Genomic DNA, 26811 nt, shown 5'->3' with positions numbered 1-26811 from the left:
TCTCTGGCTCTGGCTCGGTGGGGCAGAGGCTGCAGCCACGGGGAGAGGGAGGTCTCTCCCGCCCCAGGAACAGCGAGCAGCCGCCGACGCGCCCCGGAGGCCCAGAGGAAATATTATTGTGAGACAAAAACTGAATTATGAAATCCGCAAGCAATAATTAGTTTAAATTACTACTTCTACTTGAATAATTAAACACGCTTATTTTCACTCACTGATGTTTTATTCATTACCATACATCTTTCTTGAAAATTGTTTTTAACGTGAACATTCTTTTATTTGCAAAGATCCCACAGAGATTTACTATGCTAATTTCAAACCTTTCTTCTAAAATAAAAACAATAACAAAAACACTCCTAGATTATCATCCATTAGTGTCTACTGTGTGGGGTCCATTATCAACTTAAGTCATAGAAACTGGATGGAAATACTGTGGGTAGTTGTAAAGTTATTCACACACCAAAGCTTCCTCCCTTTAAAATTCACGACTGAAAGGGCAATATTTAAATAAGCGCAAAGTGATTATGAAAACAAAAAGACCCGAGTGCAGAAAGACCACTTAGCCACAGATGGAAAGTGCCTTTTGCTTTTTATCATGCCCTATATTAATGAAAATGTTTTTGCATTTTCACAAATAATGTTTGAATTTTATAAGTCTTATTTTTACACACTGGAGCCAGGATACCCAGAAGCACAGTAATAAGGGCTTAAGGTTTTTATTAAACAAAGTTACCTTTGGGAATAAGTACTAACTTAAATATAATCCATGAACTAACTCTTCCTTGCTGGGCTATTAGCTGGTGCTGGCTGAATGGCAAAACTCCAAATCCTAGCTAATGCCAACAAGCTGGGCCTGAGTCAAACCCGGAAAGGAGCAGCAAGGCTGCCACCATCATAAACCAGCTCCACTGAGGACCAGGCACCAACAGCCCTCCGAGGGGACCACAAAGCCCAGTTAATGTGCAGGCATGTGGGTAGTACGGCAGAACTGACAACAGCTGCACTCACTGGATCACCATGACAAGTATCAAGGAATGTCACTGCGGTACAGGACACACATGCCCCAGCTCTGTCACTTAAAAAGTCACTCCTCCAGAGGAGGAAATGTGCTTTTCACACTCCTGGTGCCCCACAGCACCTGACCCCATGTCTCAGAAATGGCCAGTCCTCACTGAACATTCATTGAATTAAGTATCTTTTTTAAGGCCTCAACTGTACTTCTCTTTCCCCCAAGTCCTTTAAAAGCAGTCATTCAGCCCAGTAATTCAACAAATGCATCTAACCCTCTCCCATGTGTAACTTAAGTTATTCCTGGAACCTGCAGCACCTGTACCCTCCTCATCTGGTATTTTTCCCTCAGTTAATATAAGTAAATTCAAGTAAGTCTTTTTCACATGGTTGCAACCAGTCTTCTGGAGCCACAGGGAAGTAGATTACTCAAAATTTTGAAGTTTCAATTTTGAAATCAAAAATGACCATCTACTGAACAGAATGATGAGCTGTGGCATCAGCTTGGCCTTTGGAAAATGAAGGGACTCCAGAGGCCACAGGCCAGGGCTTAGCTGATTCTAGAAATCAATATTATCTGCGTCATCATCATTAGAAGCATCCGGAAAGCAGAACAGAGCTTCTGCTGGGCTTCTGTTTCCGTGGCAACAGTTTCACTGGCCTGTTGCAGGGAAAGGCATAGAAGATGGGAATTGGCAAGAGAGAGCGAGAGGGGCACAGGGGGACGGAAAGGAGGAAATGCAAAGGAGAAAAGGCAGGCAGAGACAGGACCAGGTGCAAGGCCAAAGGAGAGCATAGTGAAAAAAGTACCGAAAAAGACATGAGAGAAAGGATGAGAGAGAAAGGAAAAGGGGGGAAATGCAAGAGAAGGAAGGGAAAGGAATGGAAGGAAACATCCTAAGCTGGGACTTTTGTCGGAAAAATCACCTACAGATGTGCATCTATCGGTATGCAAAGAATGCTCTAGTTTCACTCATTAAATGCAACACATTTCAACTCAGTTACTGCCTCAAGACACACTCAATTATCCGATAAACCACAGGAAGGTTGTGTAAAAACATCAATGTGGTAAGCAGTCTAAATTCGAATTCTAGCTAATGTCAACATTAGCCCAAAAGGCTGGCTGGGTTAAATCCAGAAGGAGGAAAAAAGGAAGAAAAAAAAAAAAGAAAAAAGGAATGAGAAACCTGTTATCACTAAACAGCTACCATTAAGGACAAGTCACTAATGGCACTTTATAAGTGAGTGCTCTTTAAGCCTCATTAAGGTGCAAACCTTCTGCTTGTCTTGTTCATGATCGAACTAGGAAGCAAGTCTTGAAAACCAAAAGACATCCAGTACGAGCTTAACTGTAGCTTCAAGGCTCTGGTCTGATATGGGACATCAGCCAGGATGTGCAGGGTTTGCTCAGAACAGGGAACTCAAAATTAGTGGCCAGGACAAGCTCCAGTCCATTCCTTACTGCCCAGTCCACCCCCCAAAAAAACAAATTACTTATTAAATAGCAAGAGCTCTCTAAATGCAATATGGCATCCTAGATTGGACCCTGAAACAGAAAAAGGACATTAGTGGAAAACCTGGTGAAATGCAAATAAAGTCCATAGTTTAATTAACAGAGTTGTACCAATGTTAATTTCTTAGTTTGATAAATGCACCAGGTTATGCAAGATGTTACCATTCGAAGAAGTTGGGTGAAGGGTACATAGGAACTCTCTGTATTATTTTTATAACTCTTCCATAAATCTGAAATTATTTTAAGTTTTACAAGAAAAATAACAAGGAGTGTTTAAAAGTTAAGACTCCTGTTTTTCTAACAATGATTTATCTTTTTCATATAAAACCAATGCTCCGATAGGGCTTAACTATCATAAAATTTTACTGGAATGCTGGCTGAAACATTACAGGGAAGGCCATACTCCTGCAGCAAAAGTAAATTATTAAACTCCAGCGTGTTAGCAGTGTCCCTTCCCTCTGAAGCAAGAACAAAAGGAGTGACATGCCTCTGCATGTCAAGAAGCAAGGCTCTGTCAGGCGGAAATGGAATGCACTTCGAAGAGCATGCATTGCAACCTCTTCACACTCCCCACTCCTGATCAGAAGTCTTCTCCAGGCCGGGCGTGGTGGTTCATGCCTGTAATCCCAGCACTTTGGGAGGCCAAGGCGGGTGGATCACTTGAGGTAAGGAGTTGGAGACAGCCTGGCCAACATGGTGAAACCCTGTCTCTACCAAAAATACAAAAATCAGCCAGGTGTGGTGGTGCACACCTGTAATCCCAGCTACTCAGGAGGCTGAGGCAGGAGAATTGCTTGAGCCTGCGAGGCAGAGGTTGCAGTGAGCCAAGACCACACCACTGCACTCCAGCCTAGGCGACAGAGCAAGACTCCGTCTCAAAAACAAAAAAAGTTTTCTCCAGCCTGTCTTGCTCCTCATGCCTTATGCATCCAATGCCCAGCCTCGTCCAGCTACCTTGCAGTTTGCTGATGGCAGCATGCTCTTGTACACCTCCCTGCCTTTGCACACTCTGTTCCCTTGGCCTGGAATGCTCTTCTATCGCTTTGCTGCTGAGCAATGGCTACCCATCCTCTAGGACTCCTGTGACTTGCTGACACTGCCCCTCCCAGGCTGTTCTTTATGCCCCAGAGCACCTTACCCAACACCCTTCTGAGCAGTCATGATGCTGCGCTATAATGATCTGTCCACCTGTTTCTTTCAATGAGCCAGGAGCCTTTCCAGAAAGGCTATATTCATCTCTGTATCACACTCCCATCCCTAGCACCCAAGTCTCACAACAGATGTTGAATGAATGAAATACTATGTCAAGAATGCAGGCAATTCTTTAAAAGAGAAAATACCAGTAACAACTTTCCATCTTCTGTTAAAAGGCCAAAAAGAGTCCATTTGTAAGAAGTGAAGGAAGTAAGCCCTTTTAAAAGAAACAGATTTTGTTACAGAACGACAGGTCCATTTCCACCGACAATATAAGCACTGTACAAGTATCCTCTTCCGACCGAGAAGCTGAAAAGCTTTCCAAAGGTTTTGGTTTCCTTGACAACAGCATTGCTGGAGACAAGCAGAGAAATAATTAAAAAGTATGTTCCCTTTGCTTTGAACTCGTTAAGTGTTTTTAGGCAATAACAAACAGGTCACACTTGACAACGTCAGTATGGACAGAGCCAAGGGCATGAGGGGAGACCCCACCTTGCCACCCCTCCAGCAGCACCTCCTCTGAACTCGGGGACCTGAGTTGAAGGACTTGAGCCATTTGAGAAATACAACATTCACCATGAGAAACACAGACCATACAGGTCAGGTTAACAAAAGCACTTTGCAAGGTCCAGGTCCCTGGCCAAAACCACAACATTTATCCTCACAACAGGTCTGTGAGATAGGTATTGTTACAGCCACTTGGCAGGAGAGAAACCAAAGCACAGAAAAGAGCAAAACAACTCTGGCAGTCTGGCCCAGGGACCTGTGGCCCTGCCACAGCCCACCCTAGAAAGAACATGTGACCTCTCCTTAGCTTGATTCGGACAGAGATTTCCCCTGGCCTCTCCTATGATCTTCATCTCCTCCCTGGGCAGCTGAGACAAGAAGCTAACTGCCTTTCCTCTGAGCACTACTGTCCTGCCATCCCACATGCCTTTGTGAGGCCACTTGTGTTGGCTTCTCTTGGACAGCAAGAACTGGGCAACCTTGTGCCACCTGCCTTGGGTCTGCGAGAACACAGCACACAGAACAAGACGCAAGGCACCAGCTGGGAACAGCGGTCAGCTCTGCGCTTGATTGACAGGCTTCCTTCTCCTTTTGGGGTGGCTTTTCATGGTCTGTCTTGCTTTAATAGCTTCACTGTGTTTGTATCTTTTATTGTAGGCTTCCTCAAGTCCTTTCTGAATTTAAGATTTATAAATAAATAATAAACAAACGTACAAGCTGCAAGCCCATGACCATTACCTGACAGTGTAAATACAAACATTTCGGCCGGGCGCAGTGGTTCACGCCTGTAATCCCAGCACTTTGGGAGGCTGAGGCAGGTGGATCACGAGGTCAGGAGATCGAGACCATCCTGGCTAACATGGTGAAACCCCATCTCTACTACAAATACAACAAATTAGCCGGGCGTGGTGGTGGGCGCCTGTAGTCCCAGCTCCTCGGGAGGCTGAGGCAGGAGAATGGCGTGAACCCGGAAGGCGGAGCTTGCAGTGAGTCGAGATTGCACCACTGCACTCCAACCTGGGCGACAGAGCGAGACTCCGTCTCAAAAAAAAAAAAAAACAAAAAACATTTCACAGATGTGGAACAATCATCACTTTGATTTAGCTCCCAGCAAAGTTTCCAAAGCCCTTTCACAAACCTGGCCACGTTTAACCAATCCCGAATCCCCCACAGGGATGCCTCCTGCACAGACTGGAGGTGAGGGGTGGGTGGGGGAGTGCAGTTGGACCCCTCCAAGATTCTCTACATCCCAAAATTCAAGTAGGCCCGCAAAGAGCATGGTCGACTGAGCAGGTGCTATTCATTCAAACTGGAGATAAAACAAGGGAAGAAAACAAATTCCCTGCCCTCATGGAACTTATATCAGAGCTCCTGCCATTTTACAGACGAGCTCATTAAGACACAAAAAGATTAAAGGCCTTGCCACAGTTACACAACTACCCTTTTGGAGCCCCCAAGCAGGGAAGTGACTAGAACAATCCCAGAAAGCAGAGGCAGCAAAGGTGAGTTCAAATGCCAGCCCCGTGCTTAGGAGCTACATGTCCTTCAATACGCCCCTCTGTTCCTCAGTTTTGTCATCTGTAAAGGGGGCATACGGATGCTGATGCTGCTGCCAGCTTGCATTATGGAGTGCCTGCCATACGCCTGGTACTCTCCTGAGAGTCTGCCGTGGGTTCTCTTGTTTAATCCTCAGAAGACTGAGGTGGATGCTGTTATTGTCCTTGACTTACGATGGGGAAACTAAGGTCCAGAGAGTTAAGTAACTTACCCTAAGCCACACAGAAAGCACAGGGGCTGGGACTGAACCCCGAAATAAGACTCCCTGAGCTCTGATGATTACCCAGCTGAGGGCAAATGAGATGTAAACCCCTGTGTGGTGCCTGACCCAGCACAAGTACAGGAAGCGCCATCTGGCCTTGGGCCACTGACCATCCAGGGCTAAAGCTGATGACCAGCCCAAGCACTTCACCTGGCCGTCCTCACTGTCCCCGCCCCACAGCATGCACAGTACAGGGCTGTCCTCCCCACCCACCTGGCTGCCCCTCATCGATTTCATTGTTGTTGTTTTTTTTTGAGATACAGGCTTGAGTGCAGTGGCACAATCATGGCTCACTGTGGCCTTAACTTCCTGGGCTCAAGCAATCCTCCTGCCTCAGCCTCCCAAGTAGCTGGGACTACAGGCATGTGCCACCATACCCAGACAATTTTTTAATTTTTTGTGGAGATAGGCCTCCCTATTTTGTCCAGGCTGGCCCCGAAATCCTGGCTCCTCATCTTCTAAGACCCAACTCATCCTTCCCCTTCCCTGAGGCTTTTCTCGTCCTCTGCCTCCAGCACTGACAGACCTAGCACACTCTCCCGTATATTCCTGTTCCCAGCACAGATAGCTCTGGAGGGCCTTTCTCATCATCCCTCTCAAGTCTGCTTTGATGTCTGTGCCTCATTCACCTTTTATCAGCAAGAGTGGGTCTGGTCCCCTCTGATCCCAGGGACTGGCAAAGAGCCAGAATTTAACTGATGGCTGGACAGCCATACAGATGACCAAATGAAGAAAGAAGTGAGGAACAGCCCTGCTGACACTGACACTGAGCGCCTTCTCTGCTCACAGCAGAGACAGCATAAAGCAAGGCCCGAGGAATTCACAGGCCACACAGCAGCAAGTCCAGAAGCCTGGCTCATGGAGACGTCACAAGGCCCATCAGCTGAGCCATCCCGCAAGTCCACCACCTCAACCACTGCCAGCCATGTCACACTGCTGGACTGGAAGACAAGAAGCCACACCTAGAGGGACCTGAGCTCCTCAAGAGTCTGCTGGGGTCACTGGGTGCGCACCGGATTATTTGATCAACGAATCAAGGCAACTGGAGGCAAATTGGATTGCAAGCCTCACACGCTTAGGAACACGGCTTAGGAGGCAATCACAGAATAAACCCCGGCTTGGAGTTCTTGATAATACCTTCCGTTTGTAAGAGCGTTATCATTTACAGAGTGGTTTCACACATCTAACCTCCTCTGATCCTCACAGCCCTGCAAGATAATTATTTCACAGATGAGAATGCTGAAGCTCAGAGAAATTAGAGGAGGAATGTGCCTGACTCTCTTTTGAATACACAGTGTGTGGAGCGCTGTGCTCCGCTCAGGCGGGGACCCACGTGCAGTATTTCAGGGTAGAGCAGCTCACAGCCACCATCTTGGCCCTGACCACAGGACACTCAAGCCATTAACGGCCTTGGAGCCCGAGGCCTGAGTGGCTGACCCAATGCCTGCATCTACTTCCCAGCCCTCCAGCAACATGGGCTCCAACCTGCACTACACCCCTCCAGGCAAAACAGCCCTCGCTCCCTTTCCAAGTAGTCTACTGCCCAAGTTGCCCAGCTCTGAGCACCGGAAAGTTCTTCACCATGTGCTGACCTCTTCCCCCCACAGACACACCTTCCACCATCTGTCCTACTTCTGCCCTGGGAGCAAACCCAAATACACCTTACACCTCGTTCCCCTCCCACAGCAGCCCTGCCAGCACCTGATGACAGCCACCAATCCTCCGCCCCCAGGCTAACAGCAACACAGCAGGACACCCAGGTACCGGAACCGTATCAGAACCATATCAGAACACACTTGAATGAGAGAAAAGAACATGAAAAGAAGCCCAGGATGAAAACAAACAACTTTTCTAAGCAAAGGTGACTATGAAAATCTGTTTTAATTTGTGTTTTTGTACCTTTCAAAATAACATTTCAACTAGTTCAGAAAGAGAGCACTTCTGTTTATAAAATCTCTTTCATTTTCCGTACAGTTGTCAGGCTGTGTAAACACACTGTGAGTAGGGAGAGAGAAATTGCTACTTGTGAAACTTTTAATGCTAGCATGTATGCGAATTAGAATTCTAAACTCAGCAGGTTAAGAATGTTCTGAAAGCAATTTTGGTGTTAGTCTAAATAATTATAGATCACATTCACTTAGATAAGGGCCTTTGCCCCCTTGGGGCTTCAAGGGAAAATTCTAGGCACGATAGTTAAGCAAAATACTTGGTTATTACCAACACCGCAAGCTTTGCGGTAGCAGTGCAAATTGGTATAATCCTTTTGGAAAGCAATCTGACAAGAGACGTATCTGGACCCATGAAAATGTACAACCCTTTGACCCAGCAGTCCCACTTCTGGGAATCAATCCGAAAGAAATAATCCAACAGAAAAGGGTTTCATGCATGAAGATAACCACTTCAGCATTATCTATAATAGCAAAAATTAGAAACCACCTAAGTGTCCAAGGGCGGCTAAGTAAATTACAGTTAATCAACTCGATAGAGCGTCATGGAACCAGTGAAAATTGACGGCCCTCCAAAGACGCAGAGGCGGCTGGTGGCACAGTGTGGCGCGGGCAGGGCTGGGAGAGAATGTTAAATGGAAAGACAGGCTGCAGAGCTGCACGCACACTCTGACAAACACAGCCCGTATGGACCAGAAATGGATGCGAGGGTGTTCAAAGGATAATGATAATTTCAGTGTATGGTCGAGTTGGTGGATTTTGCTTATGGTTTTGTAATGCTGCTGAGTCATCTCCACAAAGGGCCAAAGGAAGGGCAGAGGAGAAGGGGCAAGAGGGTGACAGAGGCTTGGACCCCTGGGATCACGTTTTCATCACACAGTTTGGAGAGCTAACCAAGCAGAAGAAGACAGAGACGTGGCTGGAAAAGAACCCACTCACTTATCCCAGAGCTGGGATGTGCTGACGTTTTTACCAACACAATAGTGAGATCCCCCAAAATGTAATTACAGATGTAAAGAAAACTGTGGTCCTCAATTACACTGTCTAAAATGACTGAGGACCCCAAAGAGCTGTTGTTTTTTCGGATTATAGCTATGGGTACTTAGCATATTAGAAGTGAAAACTGAGGAAATTTAAAAATATGTATTAATTTATGTAAAAGTAACAGTAACAAACCCACCACGTTAACAGAAATAGCACATTCTTATAAAAATAACTCTATTTTCCAAGACCAAGAAAAATTAGTAAGAAGGCATTGTTTACATTTTTGCAGATCTCATTAATGTCTGGCTTAATACAAGACAGCTGGGTCCTCAAAGCTGTGTCTGTATTTAATCCACTGCAAAAGCACACGCCCCATAGCCTCTGGAAAACTCCATGTACACTCAGGAGAGAAGGAGAATGGAAAAGGCAAATAACTCCTAGGTATTATTACGAAAATAGTTTTGACCCCCTGAAAGGGTCTTGAGGCCCCCCCGGGATTTGGAGACCACACTAAAAACCAAAGCAATAAATTACAGCATTAAAAACTGCTACTGCAGTATGTGGAGGGAAAGAAGGGTTTAAATTAGATGTATAGTTGGAGCTCAACTATGTTGAATCTTTTTTTTTTAAGGCTGGATGAAAATATACCAAAAAGTCTGCAGTCATTGCCTCTGGGCGGAGAGAAAATGGGTAATTTGTTTCTTCTTTATACCTTTCTGTTCTTTCCAGATTGCATTTCTTTTATGGTCAAAAACAACATTTCTTTTTTGAGGAAAGGTTGAGGAAGCTGTGGCGTACCCATGCCCTGCGGAATAAGCCGGATGGGAAGAAGGTCATTTTAAATCATGAATAGCCAGCGTCAGTGTGGGAGAGCATCACGAAACTGGCTGCCGGGGACCGCGGCGCTGCTCCTTAATATGCCCATCGATCCCTGGCACCACGCACACATTCATCATGGTGGCGCAGGGCCTGCCTCGGACCCACTGACGAGAATTGAAACTGGCTCAAGCTAATCACTACTAGATGAAGGTCAAATATAGGTGAGGATTTATCAGTTCTCAGGGTGGGGGAGGACAAGCCATGCTCTAGAGCCACGGACAATTACAAAGGGAAAGGGCCAGAGACTTGACGGCGAAAAATGTCAGGTTTTCTCTGTTAAAAAAAATACATGAAATACCAAAACTCAACATCACACAACACCCTTGGGGGAGAAGAAGGTGAAATATGATGAAAGGTCAATATTGTTAGTATGTAAATTGCCCAGATAAGAGAAACGCTAAGACTACAGGAGATGAATGGACAAGAACCAGGATAACAAATGCTTGTTTAGAATGAACGAAGTGCCGGGCCCGTTCTAAAAGAGCTGTACGTAAATGAACTCACTTGGTTCTCAAACAAGACACCATTAAATTAGCAGACATTTTCAAAAGGTAATAATTCTGCCGCTGTGGAGGGTGAGAAGACACAGCCACTTTTACACATAAATGATGGTGTGTGTCAGACACTGAGCGCTACACAGCCCCCAAAAAGAGCGGCACAGATCTGCACACTGGTGGGAAAAGACATGCTGGACAGTGAGAAAACCAAGCTGGAGGACAGGATGGAGAGTGCAGTCTGCACACTAAACACAGAGACCTTGACCCTCTTCCCCAGCTCAGATGCCGGAAGGCTGGCAGCAGGCCAAGAGCCCACCCAGAGAAGACACCTCCCTGAGAAGCTGACCAGGCTCAAGGAAATACATAAAAATAATCACAAGTGGGTTCCTATGATGAGCGCCAGCCTGCTGCCTCATAACCCTACATCCGGCCCACTGCAAACAAAGTCCCTTTGTCCCCACACAAGGGCGCGTGCATGCACACACACACACACACACACACACACACACACACAGACACAGCTTTTGGTCAGGTCAGCTTTTTAGGTCCTCCCTCTCTAATTGGAATGAGCAGCAGGAAATCTCTAACATGGAACACAGACACCAAAACAAAAAAAGACCAAAGGAGATAAGAAAGAGACAAACATTTCAGAAAACAGGAAAACTTTCAAAGAACTCAAAGAGCTAAGAAAAGACCTTGTAAATATACAATAAAAAACAATATGCTATATTAAAAAAAGGAACATTCAGAAAATACGAAACAGCTCTTGGAATGTAAAAACATGACAGAACACTTCCCTGAATATATATTATTCTTCAATTTAAAAGTTTAAGACAGCAGAAGTACAAATTCAAAAAAAGCATTGAAAGACAGATAAAGTGGAAGAAATTCCCCAGAAAAATAAAACAGAAAGGCCAAGAAATAAAGAGGAGAAACCGAGACGCTCAATCCAGGGACATCCAGGATGCCCAAGCAATCAGAGTCGCAAAGTCAACGACCTTCAGCAGCAGCAGCCCCAGGGGGTGCCGCACATCTCTGTATGGCCCTCGTTCTATGGGGGGGCCGAGCTCCCCAGTGCCCCAATCCTGGCGAGGAAAGGCAGGCCTGGAACAGCCCCACAAGCCCTGGCAAAGCAGAGTTCTAGGGCGGCTTTGGTTGTAGGTTTCTAAAGCCCTTCTGGTCCTCCCTGCATTTCAGCCAGTATCACAGTATTCCACGTAGAAGATCAAGGTACGCTGTCCTCTGCCAAGTTCAGGAAACTTCAGGAAGCTTGCCAGAGGGGAAGCCAGGTGAAGGCAGGCTTCCAGGTATCCTGGGCTGACACAGTTGGTCTCACTCACATGTACCTTCTGACTGCCCCTCAGTGCTTCTGTCCCCCGGCTTGCTCCACTCCCCCCAGTATATGAGGGGTCTGCATGAGAGCTGTGTTCATCTGGGAGAATAGACAAAAGAAAACACCTGACAAGAAACAGCAGAAGCTAGAAGGAAACCTTAAAAGGTTGGAATGACTTACCTAACCCTTCTCTTAAGAGGAAAAAATACTAACAATCTGGGGGAGAAATGACCACCCTATGATTTTAAATGCAGGCTACAAAAACAAAGTACCTACCATATGATTAAAACTAGTTGATATATACAGGGAAAAAAGACTAGAAGGAAACGCTGCTTGCAAAATGTTCATGGTCATTAGGCTTGAATGAAGGGTCTATGGTTTATCTTTTAATTTCTGCCATTTTCTTGCATTTTTTTCCAAAATTTTACCACTTTTATGATAAAACAAATTAAATCTACAACAACTCATTTGGACACAGGCCATCACTGGGCATTAGACAGGCACCTTTAAGAGTCTACTGTCTCCGAGTTTTAAAAGCAACAAGAAATAATTTACTAGACTGTCTCGACTCCTAAGTGCGCCAATTTTGCAATCTGCATTTTTCAATTACATTAAAAGCATTTTTCCAAATTGCTCTATCCTTCCCTTAATGACATAGGGTGAGAGTGAATGAGGCTTGCTTCTCGAGGACAGAGGCTGCACCTTCACACGGCTGTTTTCTTCCTGTCAGCATCTGGCGAGCACAAGGCCCTGCCCTTGGTACACTGAACTGTTTAAGTTAAATGGAATGAAGTTATTAAAAAGCAGAAAACACAGCTTGGGTTCTGCTACACTTTCCTTTTCTTATTCCTCTTCAACCCAAGGTTTTTTCTGTAAGATACAAGATTGTAAGGCAACTGGAACTGGGAAATGTCTCATTTGTTGGCCTCAGAAATGTCGCGGCTTTCACACGGGGGAGGAGGAGTGTCAAAAAAACTTCACTTCCCACGAAGAGAAGATTCCAGCTCAGAATCTCATGGCTCTTCCCAGAGGCTCGGCAGCCCTGCTGCCAACCAGTCTAAAGCCCCACACTCCCAATCCTGGGGTAATTCAGATGATTCTGAAAGTCCTCTGGAAGGTGGGAAAGAAGAGAAGCAAATATAGTGTCCAGGCTAGGAAGCATCCAAACACCTATTGTGTGTCCTCGGGCAAGTGTCTTCCCCTCTATGGGCCTCTATCAAATGAACCAGATGAACACTATGCATGCACGCACATGCGCACACACACATCACCCATTCTCTCCTCACCTTCATCTAATTACCCTGGATGCACTGTTAATCATTCACTCCCCAAATACCAAAGGCCCACTAGCACCACCCAAACCTCCTTCCCAATGAGAGCTGCGCCTCTCATTGCCAATAGATTTGCCTCGTGCTTAGAATAAATTGCCAATCATCCGCATAATGCTCCACGACTCCTCACTCCACACATCAAATCATTTCTCAATCTCATTTTGTAAAATCCATCAAGAATAATTCTTTCAAAACTGAAATAAACCCTCACTCTGGCACTTAGAGCCATGAATCCCTTGTCTTTGAATGTGAAATAGATCACTTTCTACAAAGCACATCTAAGATACCTTAATGTAATCAGATTCACTAACAATGATAAATCAACAGGATCCTGTAATACATAAAAATGCAAATCCAAACCACCCCAGAAATCATCTCTTCTCTGTATGTCCCTTAACAGAACCACAAAATTTGGAAGCTGGGATAGAGCTTGGACACCACCTGGGTGAAGGGGATGCGCTTTTCCATCCCTTATTCTCAGAGGCGGGAGGGCAGCGTGAGTGGTGGTAGCTCTTTCTGCTCAGGCTCTGAGTCTGAAGCTTCCCTGCTTGCCTCTATCATTTACTAGCTGTGTGACCACGGACAAGTCTCTCCTCTCTGTGCCTCAATTTCCTCATCTGTAAAATGGGAATGAGGACAGAAGTGGCCTCTCAGGCCTGTAATGAAGAGGAGACAGAGCGTTTAGAACATACCTAGTACATGGTAAGGGCTCAGCAATGGCTAGCTCTCTCCATCCTCTCATCCATGCTTTAAATGTGACCACTTTGGGGACAGGGACCCAGCTCTCCAACATGGACCTGCCAAGTGTTCAGTACATGAAAAGGGAGTGCATGAATGGCTTGGCACAGACAATCCTCAAACTCTTTAGATTCTAAAAGTATTTATCTCAAGAACACTGAGATTGAAACGCTTTAAAAACGTGTGCATAGAGGCAATGAAAAGATTCACAAAAAACAAGAGTTACAGTAAGTTGGAGAATTCTGGGTGATTTGTCTTTTCTACACTTTGTTTTATAACTAATCAAGACAGGTACAGGGGAATCGGAAACATGCTTCCTCAGCCTCTCCCTTGTCAGGCACTAGGCTGGATCTTCTCATTTCAGCTCTACAGCAACAACCTTAATTGGTGGCCATTTACCAATTATCCCCATTTTACCAGTGAGGAACTAGGGGATCAGAGAGGCTAAGAGATTTTCCCAAAGTCACACAGCTCCAAGAAGAAGATTTGGCATGGGAGCCAAGGAGTACAACAGTGGTACTGAAGGTTTGCCAATCTAATCAGGTCCCACTCTCACCACACACAAGGGCTTTAGCTAATGCCTGGGTGTAAATCAAAGCCCATCTTTTTCTTTTTTTTTCTGAGACGGAGTCTCGCTCTTTCACCCAGGCTGGAGTGCAGTGGTGCGATCTCGGCTCACTGCAAGCTCCGCCTCCTGGGTTCATGCCATTCTCCTGCCTCAGCCTCCCGAGCAGCTGGGACTACAGCCGCCCGCCACCGCGCCCGGCTAATTTTTTGTATTTTTAGTAGAGACGGGGTTTCACCGTGTTAGCCAGGATGGTCTCAATCTCCTGACCTCGTGATCCGCCTGCCTCGGCCTCCCAAAGTGCTGGGATTACAGGCATGAGCCACCGCGCCCGGCCTCAAAGCCCATCTTAACTGCATTAAGGCAGCAAAAAAAGACAACATTTATGTATAGCCATATTCACTGTAATACTGATTTTTTTTAAACAAAAGCAGGAAATTATAGGAAACAACATGGAAATGATGAAGCAAAGTATGAAACTTGAGACAGTTATAAAAATATATTTGGGGAAAAGTTTTTAATAAGGTAGAAAAATTCCCCTTACACGTTACAGAAGATTGGGCAGCAGAGGAAGAATTCAAAACTGCACATACTATGCAATAAGCCCAATTATGTAAACAGATAGGAATGTAGGGCCCCAGACCAGGGAGGCCCCTCATGTTAATGAGGCACTGACTTGGGGTTGGGAGTTATCAATGATTTCTGTTTCTCCTTCATACTTCATATTTCCTGCATCATTAAAGTTTTTCACAATAAGCATCTGTTACATTCATGGTCAAAAATTAAAAGGTTTTTTTTCAAAGTATTTTAAGGAAGCTTGTTACTGAAAGAATTTCTAGAGCAAATTATTCTGTAAAGCAAATAAACAACATCTAATTCATACATTTTCTTTAAAAACCTTCTGTGTTTCAGAACTGCAGGTTTTCATACAGGTACAGAAGGTCCCTGGTGGGTCTTCTGTCACCCACCCAAAGGTCTTATTCCTTTGGGACTCCCTCTCAGTGCCTGGCAGAGGGTTCTGTACATGGGAGCATTCAATAAAGGCTGGTTGTGTTTTTGGTTAAAGCAGGCCACGTACATGTTTTCCTTCAAAAAAAGGCATCAAAGTCTGAATTTTTACCTTTACGTGCAGTGGGTGTTCAAACACGTTAAGCCAAACGAGTTCACTGGGAGATGAAAAGAGTATATAAAAGGGTATCCGTGCTGGGATCACAGCTATGAAAAAAACAAGTACGTTCACAGACAAGGGGAGGAAGGGATCGTCAGGAAAGAGCAGCGGTGCAGAATTATGAGTCATTGTTTTATTTTACTTAATTTCTCTAGCTGTAAATTTTTCAAAACTAATAAAAGCATATTTTACAGCTCACAGAACATTTAGAACATATTAAAATAAGTATCTTTCCACTGTAATGTGTCCAATTGAAATGTATGAATTCCGAAGCTACGTTTTAAGGATATGAAGGAACTGGCACTCCATGTTCTTTAGATTAATAAGTTGGACTGTGTTGTTTTTCTCCTGATCAGAAAGAAATCATTTTTCAGTAAATGTTACCTTGAATCAAGGATTCTTCCACATTCTAGAAGCTTGGATGAGCTGCTTATATTAAGTCTTACTGTGCCCCCTAGTGGCGAATATGATTTATCCACTCAAAAGACAATCCCTTCCCAAAGGCTTGCGATAAAATCCAAAAAATTTGTTTTAATCTTTATCGATCACTTAACATGTACACAATTTTGTGCCAGATGCTGGGGAATATAAAAATGGGTTCTGGCTCAGGAAGCTTAAAGTCTAGCTAGGTGAAGCTGATATGCTTCCATGGCTACTTACGTAAAATAAGACATGAGCACAAGTCAAGGAAAGGAGAAAATTCTTGGGGAAAAGCAGGAACTCGAGCACACACTAAGTGCCTGCTATATGCCAGGCACTGCACTTGGTCATTCACAACTAATATCGTTTACTTTTCACAAAAACCCAGCGAGGCATGTTTAATTCTCTCCACTTTATAGATAACTCAAATGAAGGCTCAGAAGTGACGTAACTTGCCAGAGACCACGCAACCAAGGGGCTGGCCGTAGAGGAAGGACCCAAGCAGGTCTTGTCACCCAGCCCTCAAGCTCTTCCCTCCTTCCTGATCCAGCAGGGGCCCAGAAGACACTGGCAGATTTTAACCAAAAAGCAGGGGGAAAGCACCCTGGGAAGGGTACACTGCTGCACCCGCCTCTTTGAGCTCATTCCATGCTGCACCCACCATTTCCTCTCCTCCAGGGACTGGGCTGCAGCCAGCCGGGACTCCTGCCTGTGCCCGAGGCCCTATCCCCACTCCAGACCCACCACCCACACCCACACACTGCCTTCCCCAGATCACCAGGTCCCCAAGATCTGCCATGCTGCCCCACCTCTGACACCAAGGAGGGAAAAGAACACCACGTGCCTCCCAGCCAGGCCACGCACAAACCTGGTGGCCCAGCAAGCCTGAGGCCTCAGCCGGGACTTCTGGCCACAGCTCCTGCCTGGCTCCCCGCCGGTTCCCAATCTGTCTTCCCATCCTGGCTCCTCCAGCCCCTGCCATACACTCTTCACACTGAAAAGTTGTTCAAAGTCAGTTTGCCCAAAACCAATTTGCCAAATAACCCCATCACTGAAAACTGACAAATATCTTAAAACAGAGAGGGCCCTGGCCCACCATTTGTATCTATGGCTTATAAAAGACCTAATGTTCACGACACCACAGTAAAAAAAGAGGGTCAGGAGATGCCAACCCTAGCAGCCATGCTGACCCTGGCCCAACCTCATGACAGCAAATGTGCTCTGCCCTGGGAAGGAACCCAGGGTGCACAGTGCAGTGGGTGGGGCTCCCCAGAAGCTGCCTGGCAGCCCAAGGGGCCCGTGCCAGTGTCATCACCTCCAGCACACACAGGCTCCTCAGGACAGGCGGGCACAGCTGCGGTGCCTGGCCCCACCCAGGGCAGCCCCACAGACCTGGACCCAGGTCTCTGAATCGCCCAGGAGCAGGGCATTCCTACCACAGTCCCTCAGTCTGAGCCACCCTCACTGCCATTCCAAGCTGGGCCCACTGCGCCCTCTTCTGGTCATGAGGTGTCACAGTTCGTTGGCTGCTCACAGTTTCCCCTCCATGGGAGCAGAAACATCTCTCCCCCCACGTCCCCAGTGGCACCGTGCCTGGCACATTTGTCTACTCCACAAGGCCGGAAATCAATGCCTCTACTCAGGTGCTCTCTGCTCAAAAACTAACATGGGGATGCTTCTGTTTAGGAAATCTAAATTTCCCAGGCAAAAGTGACCCAAGCTGCCACTCTGCCAGCAGGGCCCAGGGAGCACTTCACGCCACCAGGCGAAGGCCAGTCCCGCAGGGCCCCAGGTCTGCCCCTCACCATCAGGAGAGAGAACTCCAGAGGTGAGCGGGCAGGTAGGCATACACCAGGACACACCTGCTGCCCCCACATCTCTCCAGGAGCCAGTGCCCTGACTGAAGGGCACGCTGCCCATCTCTGCCCATAGCATCCCTCTCCTCCTCCAGCCTGTGCTGCCTTCAGCCAGGCTGCCCTCTCTCTCCCTCCGGGTCCCTCAGAGAGGATTGCCTGTGCCCCTCAAGTGACTCACCCCACAGCCAGGGCTATCTTCCACAAAGCCCCTGCCACGTGCCAGCCCCTAGACTGGGTGCCTTGGACGCCACTGTTCACCCCAACTCCAGCCCGTCCGCTGCACCATGGCACTGCCCCAGGAAGCGAGGCTGCAGTCACCCCTACAACAAGAGACAAGGGCGGGAGGCCCCTGGCCCTGCTCCCAGGGCCCCCGGGCAGCAGTGGGGAGCAGAACATTCAAACAGCAGACAGTCATGGGGGATGCCCAGAGGTGAGAGGCTGGACATGAAGACACCCTGCCAACCTGCCAGCTTCTCAAGTGGGGGGATCTGTGTGTCTTGATCAATGCTATTTCTCTAGCCCCTAAAACAGGACGTTGCACAAAGCTAGAGCCCACTAAACATGTATTCAGTGGACCCAACAGGGAGCTTTTCAGACTTTCCAGGCTGGGCCTCGGCTGTCAGGAACCTAACAGGCAGGAAAGCAAAGGGAGGGGACCCTCGAGAGGGTGGGGCGTGAGAAAAGCATGGAGGAAAGAAGGCCTCAACAGGAAGGTGAGCACAGGGAGGACAAGGGCCACCACTTGAACTCCAGGGCCAGCCAGACACTGCCCAGGCCCACCAGCAACCCTCCAGATGGGCTTCCCACCCTCCAGCCCTTGCAGCGCAGACTTGGGAAGGAGAGCGGAGAAGCCCCGGGGCCACAGGATCAATCCCAGCATGCTGTGATCCACGCCAGGGATGCCAGAAGCCTCCGCGCACACTTCACAACCCCCGGAATGGCAGGAAAAGCACCAAAGACCTAAGTGGAAAATCCTGAAACTCCAGGCTGAAGAGAGAATATGACGTTCTCTCCCACAGGACTCTGAGTCTTGCTAGAAAAGAGCACAGACAAGCCACTTCAGGACTTCAGTTCGCCACTTAAAAATGCCACCCATCAATTCAGCTCATTTCAAAGACATCTCTATACTTGGAGCTTCCTTTCTTCACTTAAGAAGATGTTTCCGAGGGAGAAAAGCTCAAAATGTAATTTGCAAGAGAAAAGATGTAGGAAAGTTGGTTCCAGAACTCTGAGGAAACAAGGGCAAGGGAACCACCATTTACTGAGCGCCTATGAGGTACCTGGCTCTGTGCAAGGCACTTTTTCAGCATTTTTCTCACATGAGCACATGACCCAGGTATGATTTTGCCCTTTTACAAATGAGACACTAGACTCCACAGGAAGGCAGGCGGCCAGTGGTCGACCAGCTAGCTACTCTGCAGCAAAGCTGGATGTGAAGCCAGGTCCCTTGAAGTTATTTCCTTTCCAAGAGCTTTCTGTTCAGCTAGCATTTAGTTGGCACCCGCTACATATCAGGTGCTTTGCTAGCTGCGAGGAGAGAGAGGAGGGATGCAGTGCACAGCTCGAAGGGCTGGAGACAGGTCCCAGGTGGGCACAACGACCTATCACACTGTACCTGCATACTGGGGGACTGCATTACTATCACTTCAGTAGCCTGTAAAATAAATAAGACAATGCAAAAAAGAGTTTCCATGTAAAACCAGAAGTCCCCAGAAAGGCACGTGCAACCTTCCCTGACCTTGCTTCCCCAGCCTCAAGTCCCTCACCCACACATGCTTGAAGCCAGCTCCCAGGCCCTCATGCTTGGAGCCAGCACATACACAGGGCTCCTGCAGCCAAGCACGCCCTTCTGCCCCCATCCCCAAGCGAACCTTCCCCTTCCTCATGAGGCCTTCGCCGAGCCCTGCGGGGCTGGGCTGGTAACCCTCCCGCTGGGCTCCCAGAGCACCTGTATGTCCTACTGGGGGCCGTCCTCACAGCTCAGGGTTGAGTCTGTGTACTTGTCCACGGCTCCCACCTCACTGTGCAAGCCCTGACACCAGGGGCTGGGTCTGCCTACCTCTCCCAACAGCCCTTGAAACCAGCACAGCACCAGGCACAGAGCTGGCATGGCTCAATGCTCCACAGGGTCACCGAGGATGTCCCCAGTCCCCAGGGCTTGGTCCTGGGCCTGCTTTTCTTCTCCCACTAATCACTCTCACCTCCTCCCTCACGGCCTCCGAGAGGGATAAGGAACAGTATCCTCTGGTAACCTGAGCAAGGCAGCATCAGGGAAGGGTTGGGGCAGAAGGAACCCACAACCCGGAGCTGACCACAGATGACCCTTTCTCGAATGCAACAAAGAGAATTACAGAAATCTGCACACACAAAAAAGTTCAGCCTGTAACCTCCCTCCACTTCACTATTATTCCAGCAGTGTATTCCTAAGAGCATCTGAAAGCAGAAGTTTTCATTCAAGTCTTACCTTGAAAGTTTTATCCATAGAAGTGGAGAGAAGCATGTGGCTCTTAGAAAGGACTGGACACCACTGAATGGTGTTGACAGGGCCCCTGTGGCCTCTCAGGTGGAAAAGCACTTTCCGGGGAACTGTGGTTTCTTTATAATGGCTATTCAAATACGGCTGAATGAACTCAGACACTCCCGGGCCCACGTAGAGAGGGGCTGGGGCACGCCCTGCAGGGGGCCCCTGCGGCTCCAACTCTTTACCCTTGCCTGTCTCCGTGCTTAATGCCTGCCGCTGTCTTAGTCTTCTGGGAGTATAGGGTACCACACAGTCCTCACATTTTTTCTTCTGAAAAGAGCTGCCATTTTTACCTACGGTTTCAGACTCACTTTGAGCACGGAAAGATGACTTGGGAAAGGTCCTGGAGAGTTTTACTTGCTTCAAGCGGGCAGCTGCCAGGGGCATGTGGATGGCTGGAACATGGCTCGTCCACAGAGAAGAACAAGAAGGCTCTTTGATGGGGAAGGTGACTTGAGGCTCCTTCCCGGGCCACTGTAGCCTCTGGCTGGGGCAAGATCCCCGATCGCTTCTCCCAAGCTGAGCCAATGGAAGGCGATGGCCCCCTGGGTGTTCACAGGAGCCATGCTTTGTGGGCTGTGCCCCTGCTTTGGGCACATCCAGTGTACCAGATGCAAAATCCTGCCCAGGTGGTCTGGCCACACCAGAAGTGTCTTTCTGCTGGCCGGTGGCATTAAAACTTCCTGCATGCTCTGTCTCAGCCTCCGAGTCCGAATCATCATACGCTACCAATGAAGCCATTAAAGACAGAGTTCTTGCTGTCATTCAAGGCCAAACCACCTAAGATCAAACAAAGTCAACCGTCAGAAAATGTGCATGGAAGAATATGTATGTAGTTATAAGAAACCATGTCACCTAGGAAATCCAATAACTCAACACTCATAAGAATAAACACAGGCCAGGCGTGGTGGCTCACGCCTGTAATCCCAGCACTTCAGGAGGCTGAGGTGGGTGGATAACCTGAGATCAGGAGTTCGAGACCAGCCTGGCCGACATGGTGAAACCCCGTCTCTACTAAAAATACAAAAAGTAGCGAGGCAGGGTGGCAGGCACCTGTAGTCCCAGCTACTCGGGAGGCTGAGGCAGGAGATCACTTGAACCTGGGAGGCGGAGGTTGCAGTGAGCAGAAATTGTGCCACTGCACTCCAGCCTGGTCAACAAGAGCGAGACTCTGACTCAAAAAAAAAAAAAAAAAGAGAAAGAAAAAGAATAAATACAAAAAAAAAAGGCTTTTCTATATAACAGGCCCAATTAGTTAGAAGATAAAATTTTTGAAATTAAAACTATGGAATAGCTGGGGGTAAATCTGTAAAAAATAAGCAAGACCTACATGAAGACTTGTAGTAAGTCTGGGTGCAGTGGTTCACACCTGTAATCCCAGCATCTTGGGAGGCTGAGGTGGGCGGATCACTTGAGGTGAGGAGTTCGAGACCAGCCTGGCCAACATAGTGACACCCCATCTTAAGTAAAAATACAAAAATTAGCCAGGCCTGGTGGCACACAACTGTAATCCCAGCTACTTGGGAGGCTGAGGCAGGAGAATCTCTTGAACTCGGGAGGTGGAGGTTGCAATGACCTGAGATTGCACCACTGCACTCCAGCCTGGGTGACAGAGGGAGACTCCATCTCAAAAAAAGAAAAGAAAAGAAAAGAAAAAAGCACTGGGTGCGGTGGCTCATGCCTGTAATCCCAGCACTTTGGGAGGCCAAGGCGGGGGGGATCACAAGGTCAGGAGCTCAAGAGCAGCCTGGCCAACATAGTGAAAGCCCATCTCTACTAAAAATACAAAAATTAGCCAGGCGTGGTGGCATGCACCTGTAGTCCCAGCTACTCGGGAGGCTGAAGCAGGAGAATCACTTGAACCCAGGAGGCGGAAGTTGCAGTGAACCGAGATTGTGCCACTGCACTCCAGACTAGGTGACAGAGTGAGACTCTGTCTCAAAAAAGTAAAATTAAAAAAAAAAAAAAAAGGAAAGAAAACTAAAACTTTTATTGAAGGACATAAAAGAAGACCTAGGCTGGGCGTGATGGCTCACACCTGAAATCCCAGCACTTTGGAAGGCCAAGGTTGGTGGATCACCTGAGGTCAGGAGTTCAAGACTAGCCTGACCAATATGGCAAAGCCCCGTCTCTACTAAAAATACAAAAATTAGCTGGACATGGTGGCAGGCACCTGTAGTCCCAGCTACTCGAGAGGCTGAGACAGAAGAATTGCTTCCCGGGAGGTGGAGGTTGCAGTGAGCTGAGATCATGCCACTGCACTCTAGCCTGAGTGACAGAGCAAGACTCCATCTCAAAAAAAAAAAAAGACCTGAAGAGACAATGCCTACAGAGAAAGAGACAGGACTTTAAAAATGCCTTTGGAAGGTCCATTTTGGTCATATGTGTTACAAGTTTAAACATCATTTTCACCCCAGCAACCCCACTGTAGAACTCTATCCTACACAAATACTAGCATATGTTTGCTAGATGTATAAATCCATGAAGATAAATGTATAAAGAAAACCTGCCGCACTGCTTATTAGCAACAAGTGAGAACATATGCTCATCATCATGAACGAGGTTAGGTCTGAAAATACTGAAATCAAAAGATGTCCAGGATCCATGGTGGGAAAGGCCTGCCACTTTCCCCTGCAGCCTTTCCCTGTGCTCCAGCCCTTCCCTCTTTTCTCTCTGCCTGGAACATTCTTCCCCCAGATATCCCATCTCTGTAGCAGCCAGCTGGACAGACAGGCCCATAGCACAAGGCTAAGGTCCTGAGGTGTCCGTCTACCCAAGTGTGCAGGGAGCAATTCTGAGGGCATGATCCAAATCCACCTGTTTCACTCCCAACACACAGATTCACGCTGCAATGAATTTCTACTTGTTAAAAAAAATTCTTTCTGGGCAGGGCATAGTGGCTCATGCCTGTAATCCCAGCACTTTGGGAGGCCGAGGTGGGCGGATCACCTGAGGTCGAGTTCGAGACCAGCCTGGCCAACATGGTGAAACCCTGTCTCTACTAAAATACAAAAATTAGCCAGGCGTGGTGGCACACGCCTGTAATCCCAGCTACTCGGGAGGCTGAGGCAGGAGAATCATTTAAACCCGGGAGGCAGAGGTTGCAGTGAGCCAAGATCGCGCCATTGCACCCCAGCCTGGGCGACAAGAGTGAAACTTCGTCTCAAAAAAAAAAAATTCTTTCTGAAATTCTGAACCATCATACACAATGCATGGTTATCAATTAGTTCCCAGAAAGAAGTGCTTTGGTAATTTTTTACTTCTGTGCTGTTAGCACCAAGCACAATCCAGAGAAAAAGAAGGGTGCTAGGCACTCCTAGGACAGCAGAGGGCGCGGTGGAACAGCACAGAACGCTCAGGCAATAGACCAACTTCCAAGAAAACCCAGTGCACCCAACCTTAATCAAACACGCCAAGCTCCGCCTCCATCCCCCAACGGGTGGAGTCAGGTCAGCATCAACAGATTCCCTCCAAGTCCTTTTCTAAGTCATTCCAGACAGCCTATTACCCATCTCTTCTTCTAGATAATGGGTTTCTATGTCCCCTGGAATCAACCACCCAACCTCTTCCACACCTTTCCCCCAAGTGGCACCATTCGCCTGAGGGTTCCACTGGTCTACAAGTCAGGTCATCATTCCATAAATGTCTGTAGTCAGCCTCCTCTAGTAATGCCGCCCCCGTTCGCAGCCCATTCCAGGCAGGTAACAACTTCCACACGCAAAGCCAGAGTTTAAATAAAACGACCGGGCGCGGTGGCTCACGCCTGTAATCCTAGCACTGTAGGAGGCCGAGGAGGGCGGATTACCTGAGGTCGGGAGTTCAAGACCAGCCTGGCCAACATGGTGAAACCCCGTCTCTACTAAAAATACAAAAAAAAAAAAAAAAAAAAAAAAAAATTTAGCCGGGCGCAGTGGCGCGCGCCTGTAATCCCAGCTACTCTGGAGGCTGAGGCCGCAGAATTGCTTGAACCCGGGAGGCGGAGGTTGCGGTGAGTGGAGATCACGCCACTGCACTCCAGCCTGGGCTACAGAGCGAGACTTCGTCTCAAAAAACAACAACAACAACAACTTCTAAAGCCAGCCAGCCAGCTCATCTCCAATGGAACTAATATAATATGAAAGACTAATTATAAACTAATGGAACCGTGCACTGCAAATAATTTGGCATTTCTGTTCTCTAAATGCTAAGCCTGGTCCCGAGGCCACTCTCAACTCCTCTGCCCAGGCACCACCCACCATGCACCCAGATTCCTACCACCAGGGTGCCCGTGCTCCTTCTGGAAGGAGATGAGGGATTAAACGAAGAGGAACAGACAGTAAGATGGAAGGGAAGGCAGGGACACTGGAGAAGAGTCTAAGGAAGGAGCGAGTGACTCTGACAGTCACTATCAGCATGTCAGCCCCATGAGGATAGGACTTTCTGTGTTTTGTTCACTATTCAATGCCCAGCGTCTAAAAATATTTCTGGAATGCAAACGGGTGGGAGGGGGAGATGCTAGGAAGTAAAAGAAATAGGATATTCCCATTCAACAAACATTTCCTGATTACGTACTCTTTGTCAAGCCCTATGCTGGGTCTGGTGTGGGTGGAAATCAAACACAAAACACAGGTCCCCCCGGAGGCCCCAGAGCGATGAAAGCAACAAACAAGATACGACCAGAGATGGGTTTTGAAGGATGAATAGGAGTTAGCTGAGCTGTCAATAGTAAGAAGTAAGGTTGGTCCAAGGCACAGCGCTTTCTGAAGGAAAAGGAAGTGAAAGGAAGGCGAGCGGCTATGAGAGACCGCGTTAAGAGGCACGGGGCGCTTTGGGCGCTGCCCAGTCCCGGCCCCTCCAGCCCGGGGCCCGCCGCTCACCACACGCACCGGAAGCGCTCGGTTCTCCCGGAGGCAGACCGGCCAGCACACTACCGTCCAGTCACGTTCCGACGCGACGCCGCGGCCGCCAGCCAATCAGTGGCGGCCTCTGCCCCGCCCCCGCGCGAACAGCCAATGACGGCGCCGTCGGGCCGGAAGTTGTTCCGTCCGGACGGCGTTTCCACGGACGCCCAGGAGACAACCCGTTGCTGAGCCGGGAGCGCTGACGGGCCCGGCTGGGCAGGGTAAGCGAGGGGAGTAAGGCCGGGGCGGAGTGAGGAAACAAGGGAGGGAGTGATGGAGGGACGCTGGCGCGGCGCCCAGTGGCCTGGCCCTCCCGGGAGTAGCCTTAGAGCCCGGCTTGCTGCCCGCCGCGTTCTGGCACTGTGAGGCGCGGAGCCTGCCACCGACCCCTCGCCCCTTTCCTCTGAGCGCCGCCGACCCACCCCGTCTCCCTTTCCCACTGGCACCCTTCATCGTCTCCACCTGTTCGCTTTTCCCGAGGAGAGAGGCCCCCATTTTTATTTAGCGCCTGCCATGTGCCAGAGGCTTTGCGTAGTGTTGCACTTAGTCCCCTCAACCGTAATGTTAGCAGGCTTCTCCATGCCCATTCCACAGATGAGGAAACCGAAGGGGAAGCAGAAAAGTAATGCGACCCTTGCCCAAGGTTTCGAATAAGTCCAAGCTGGGATTGAAACCCAGGCGTCTGTGACCCCAGAACTCCTGATCTTTCCACTACACTGTGCCGCCTCGGTGAACAGATGCGGGGAATTTACAGTTTCTCTTTCCACCGCCCACGACTACACAAAATCAGTCACACTGACGCTGAGGGTGGGGAACGGGAAGAGGGTGGGGAGGTTATTTGGAGGCCAGCGGGGGTTGAGGGGTGGCTGATGCAATGACCAGCTAATGGCTCGATTCTCAAGAGGGTTTCATTGGTCTCAACCTGGCCCCAGGCAACCCACCCCTGATTGGACAGTCTCATCAAGAAGGTTGGTCAAGAGCTCAAGTGTTTCTGAGAATCTGGGTGATTTATAAGAAACCCTTAGCTGAATGCAGGGTGGGGAGAACGAAAGACAAAAGCATCTTTATTCAGAAGGGAAACTGAAAGAAAGAGGGGAAGAGTATTAAAGACCATTTCTGGCTGGGCAGGGCACTCTCAGCAGCTCAACTGCCCAGCGTGACCAGTGGCCACCTCTGCAGTGTCTTCCTGGGTATGTATTGCCATCTTTGCCAGGCTTAGAGCTTGTTAGTGTTTTTACCAAAGTGCTGAAAACCTTGGTTTAGGGGGTCAGGACTTGTGTCTTAGGATTAGGGTGTTATGCATTTTACTTCTTCCATTGACCCAAAGTTCAGGTGATTCACTGCTCCCATAGGGGACAGAGATCCTGGCTGAGCAGTCGCGGGCTTGGATCCGTAGCTTGCCTCTCAGCACCGTCATGCTGTCTGTCATAATTTTCACTGATGCACCCTCCTTCTGTGCTCAACATCAGAACGTATTGTCATTCTTATTGTGACACCCAAAAGTGTCTCGTGCCTGGCTTCATGTAAATTAATGTCTTTGCCTTTTAAGATAATGTTCATTCTGTTATTTGGCAGGGAAAGCAATCTTTCTTTTAGTGTTTAAAAAAAATGGAACATGATGGGTCCCAAAATGTGTCAAGAAATCCTTGCTCTAA

The 26811-nt window shown here is 48.1% G+C and overlaps 2 protein-coding genes across 9 annotated transcripts in view; one reads left to right on the top strand and one right to left on the bottom strand.

The window, feature by feature from the left end:
* WDR25 (WD repeat domain 25) overlaps positions 1-25231 on the bottom strand; it is a 163893-nt gene extending 138662 nt beyond the window's left edge. For 2 of the 5 annotated variants that reach the window (XM_055361569.2, XM_055361564.1), the window contains exons 1-2: positions 24828-25155; positions 20220-21056 (exon numbers count right to left, since the gene is read on the bottom strand). In XM_055361569.2, the coding sequence (XP_055217544.1) occupies positions 20220-21041 (822 nt within the window). In that variant the 5' untranslated portion in view covers positions 21042-21056; positions 24828-25155. Of the gene's footprint in view, positions 1-20219; positions 21057-24827 lie in introns of all 5 variants that reach the window. The other 3 variants (XM_019009629.4, XM_019009627.4, XM_055361565.1) reach the window with 3 other exon arrangements.
* Positions 25232-25235: 4 nt separating this feature from the next.
* The window catches only part of WARS1 (tryptophanyl-tRNA synthetase 1), a 42756-nt gene continuing 41180 nt past the window's right edge, over positions 25236-26811 (top strand). Inside the window, exon 1 of one of the 4 annotated variants that reach the window (XM_004055685.5) lies at positions 25236-25377. The gene's annotated coding sequence lies outside the window, so the exon portion shown is untranslated. Of the gene's footprint in view, positions 26347-26811 lie in introns of all 4 variants that reach the window. The other 3 variants (XM_004055684.5, XM_004055687.5, XM_063698184.1) reach the window with 3 other exon arrangements.

The sequence above is a fragment of the Gorilla gorilla genome, chromosome 15, assembly GCF_029281585.2.
Source record: "Gorilla gorilla gorilla isolate KB3781 chromosome 15, NHGRI_mGorGor1-v2.1_pri, whole genome shotgun sequence".
NCBI lineage: Eukaryota > Metazoa > Chordata > Mammalia > Primates > Hominidae > Gorilla > Gorilla gorilla.
This window is presented reverse-complemented; position numbering and strand designations above follow the sequence as displayed.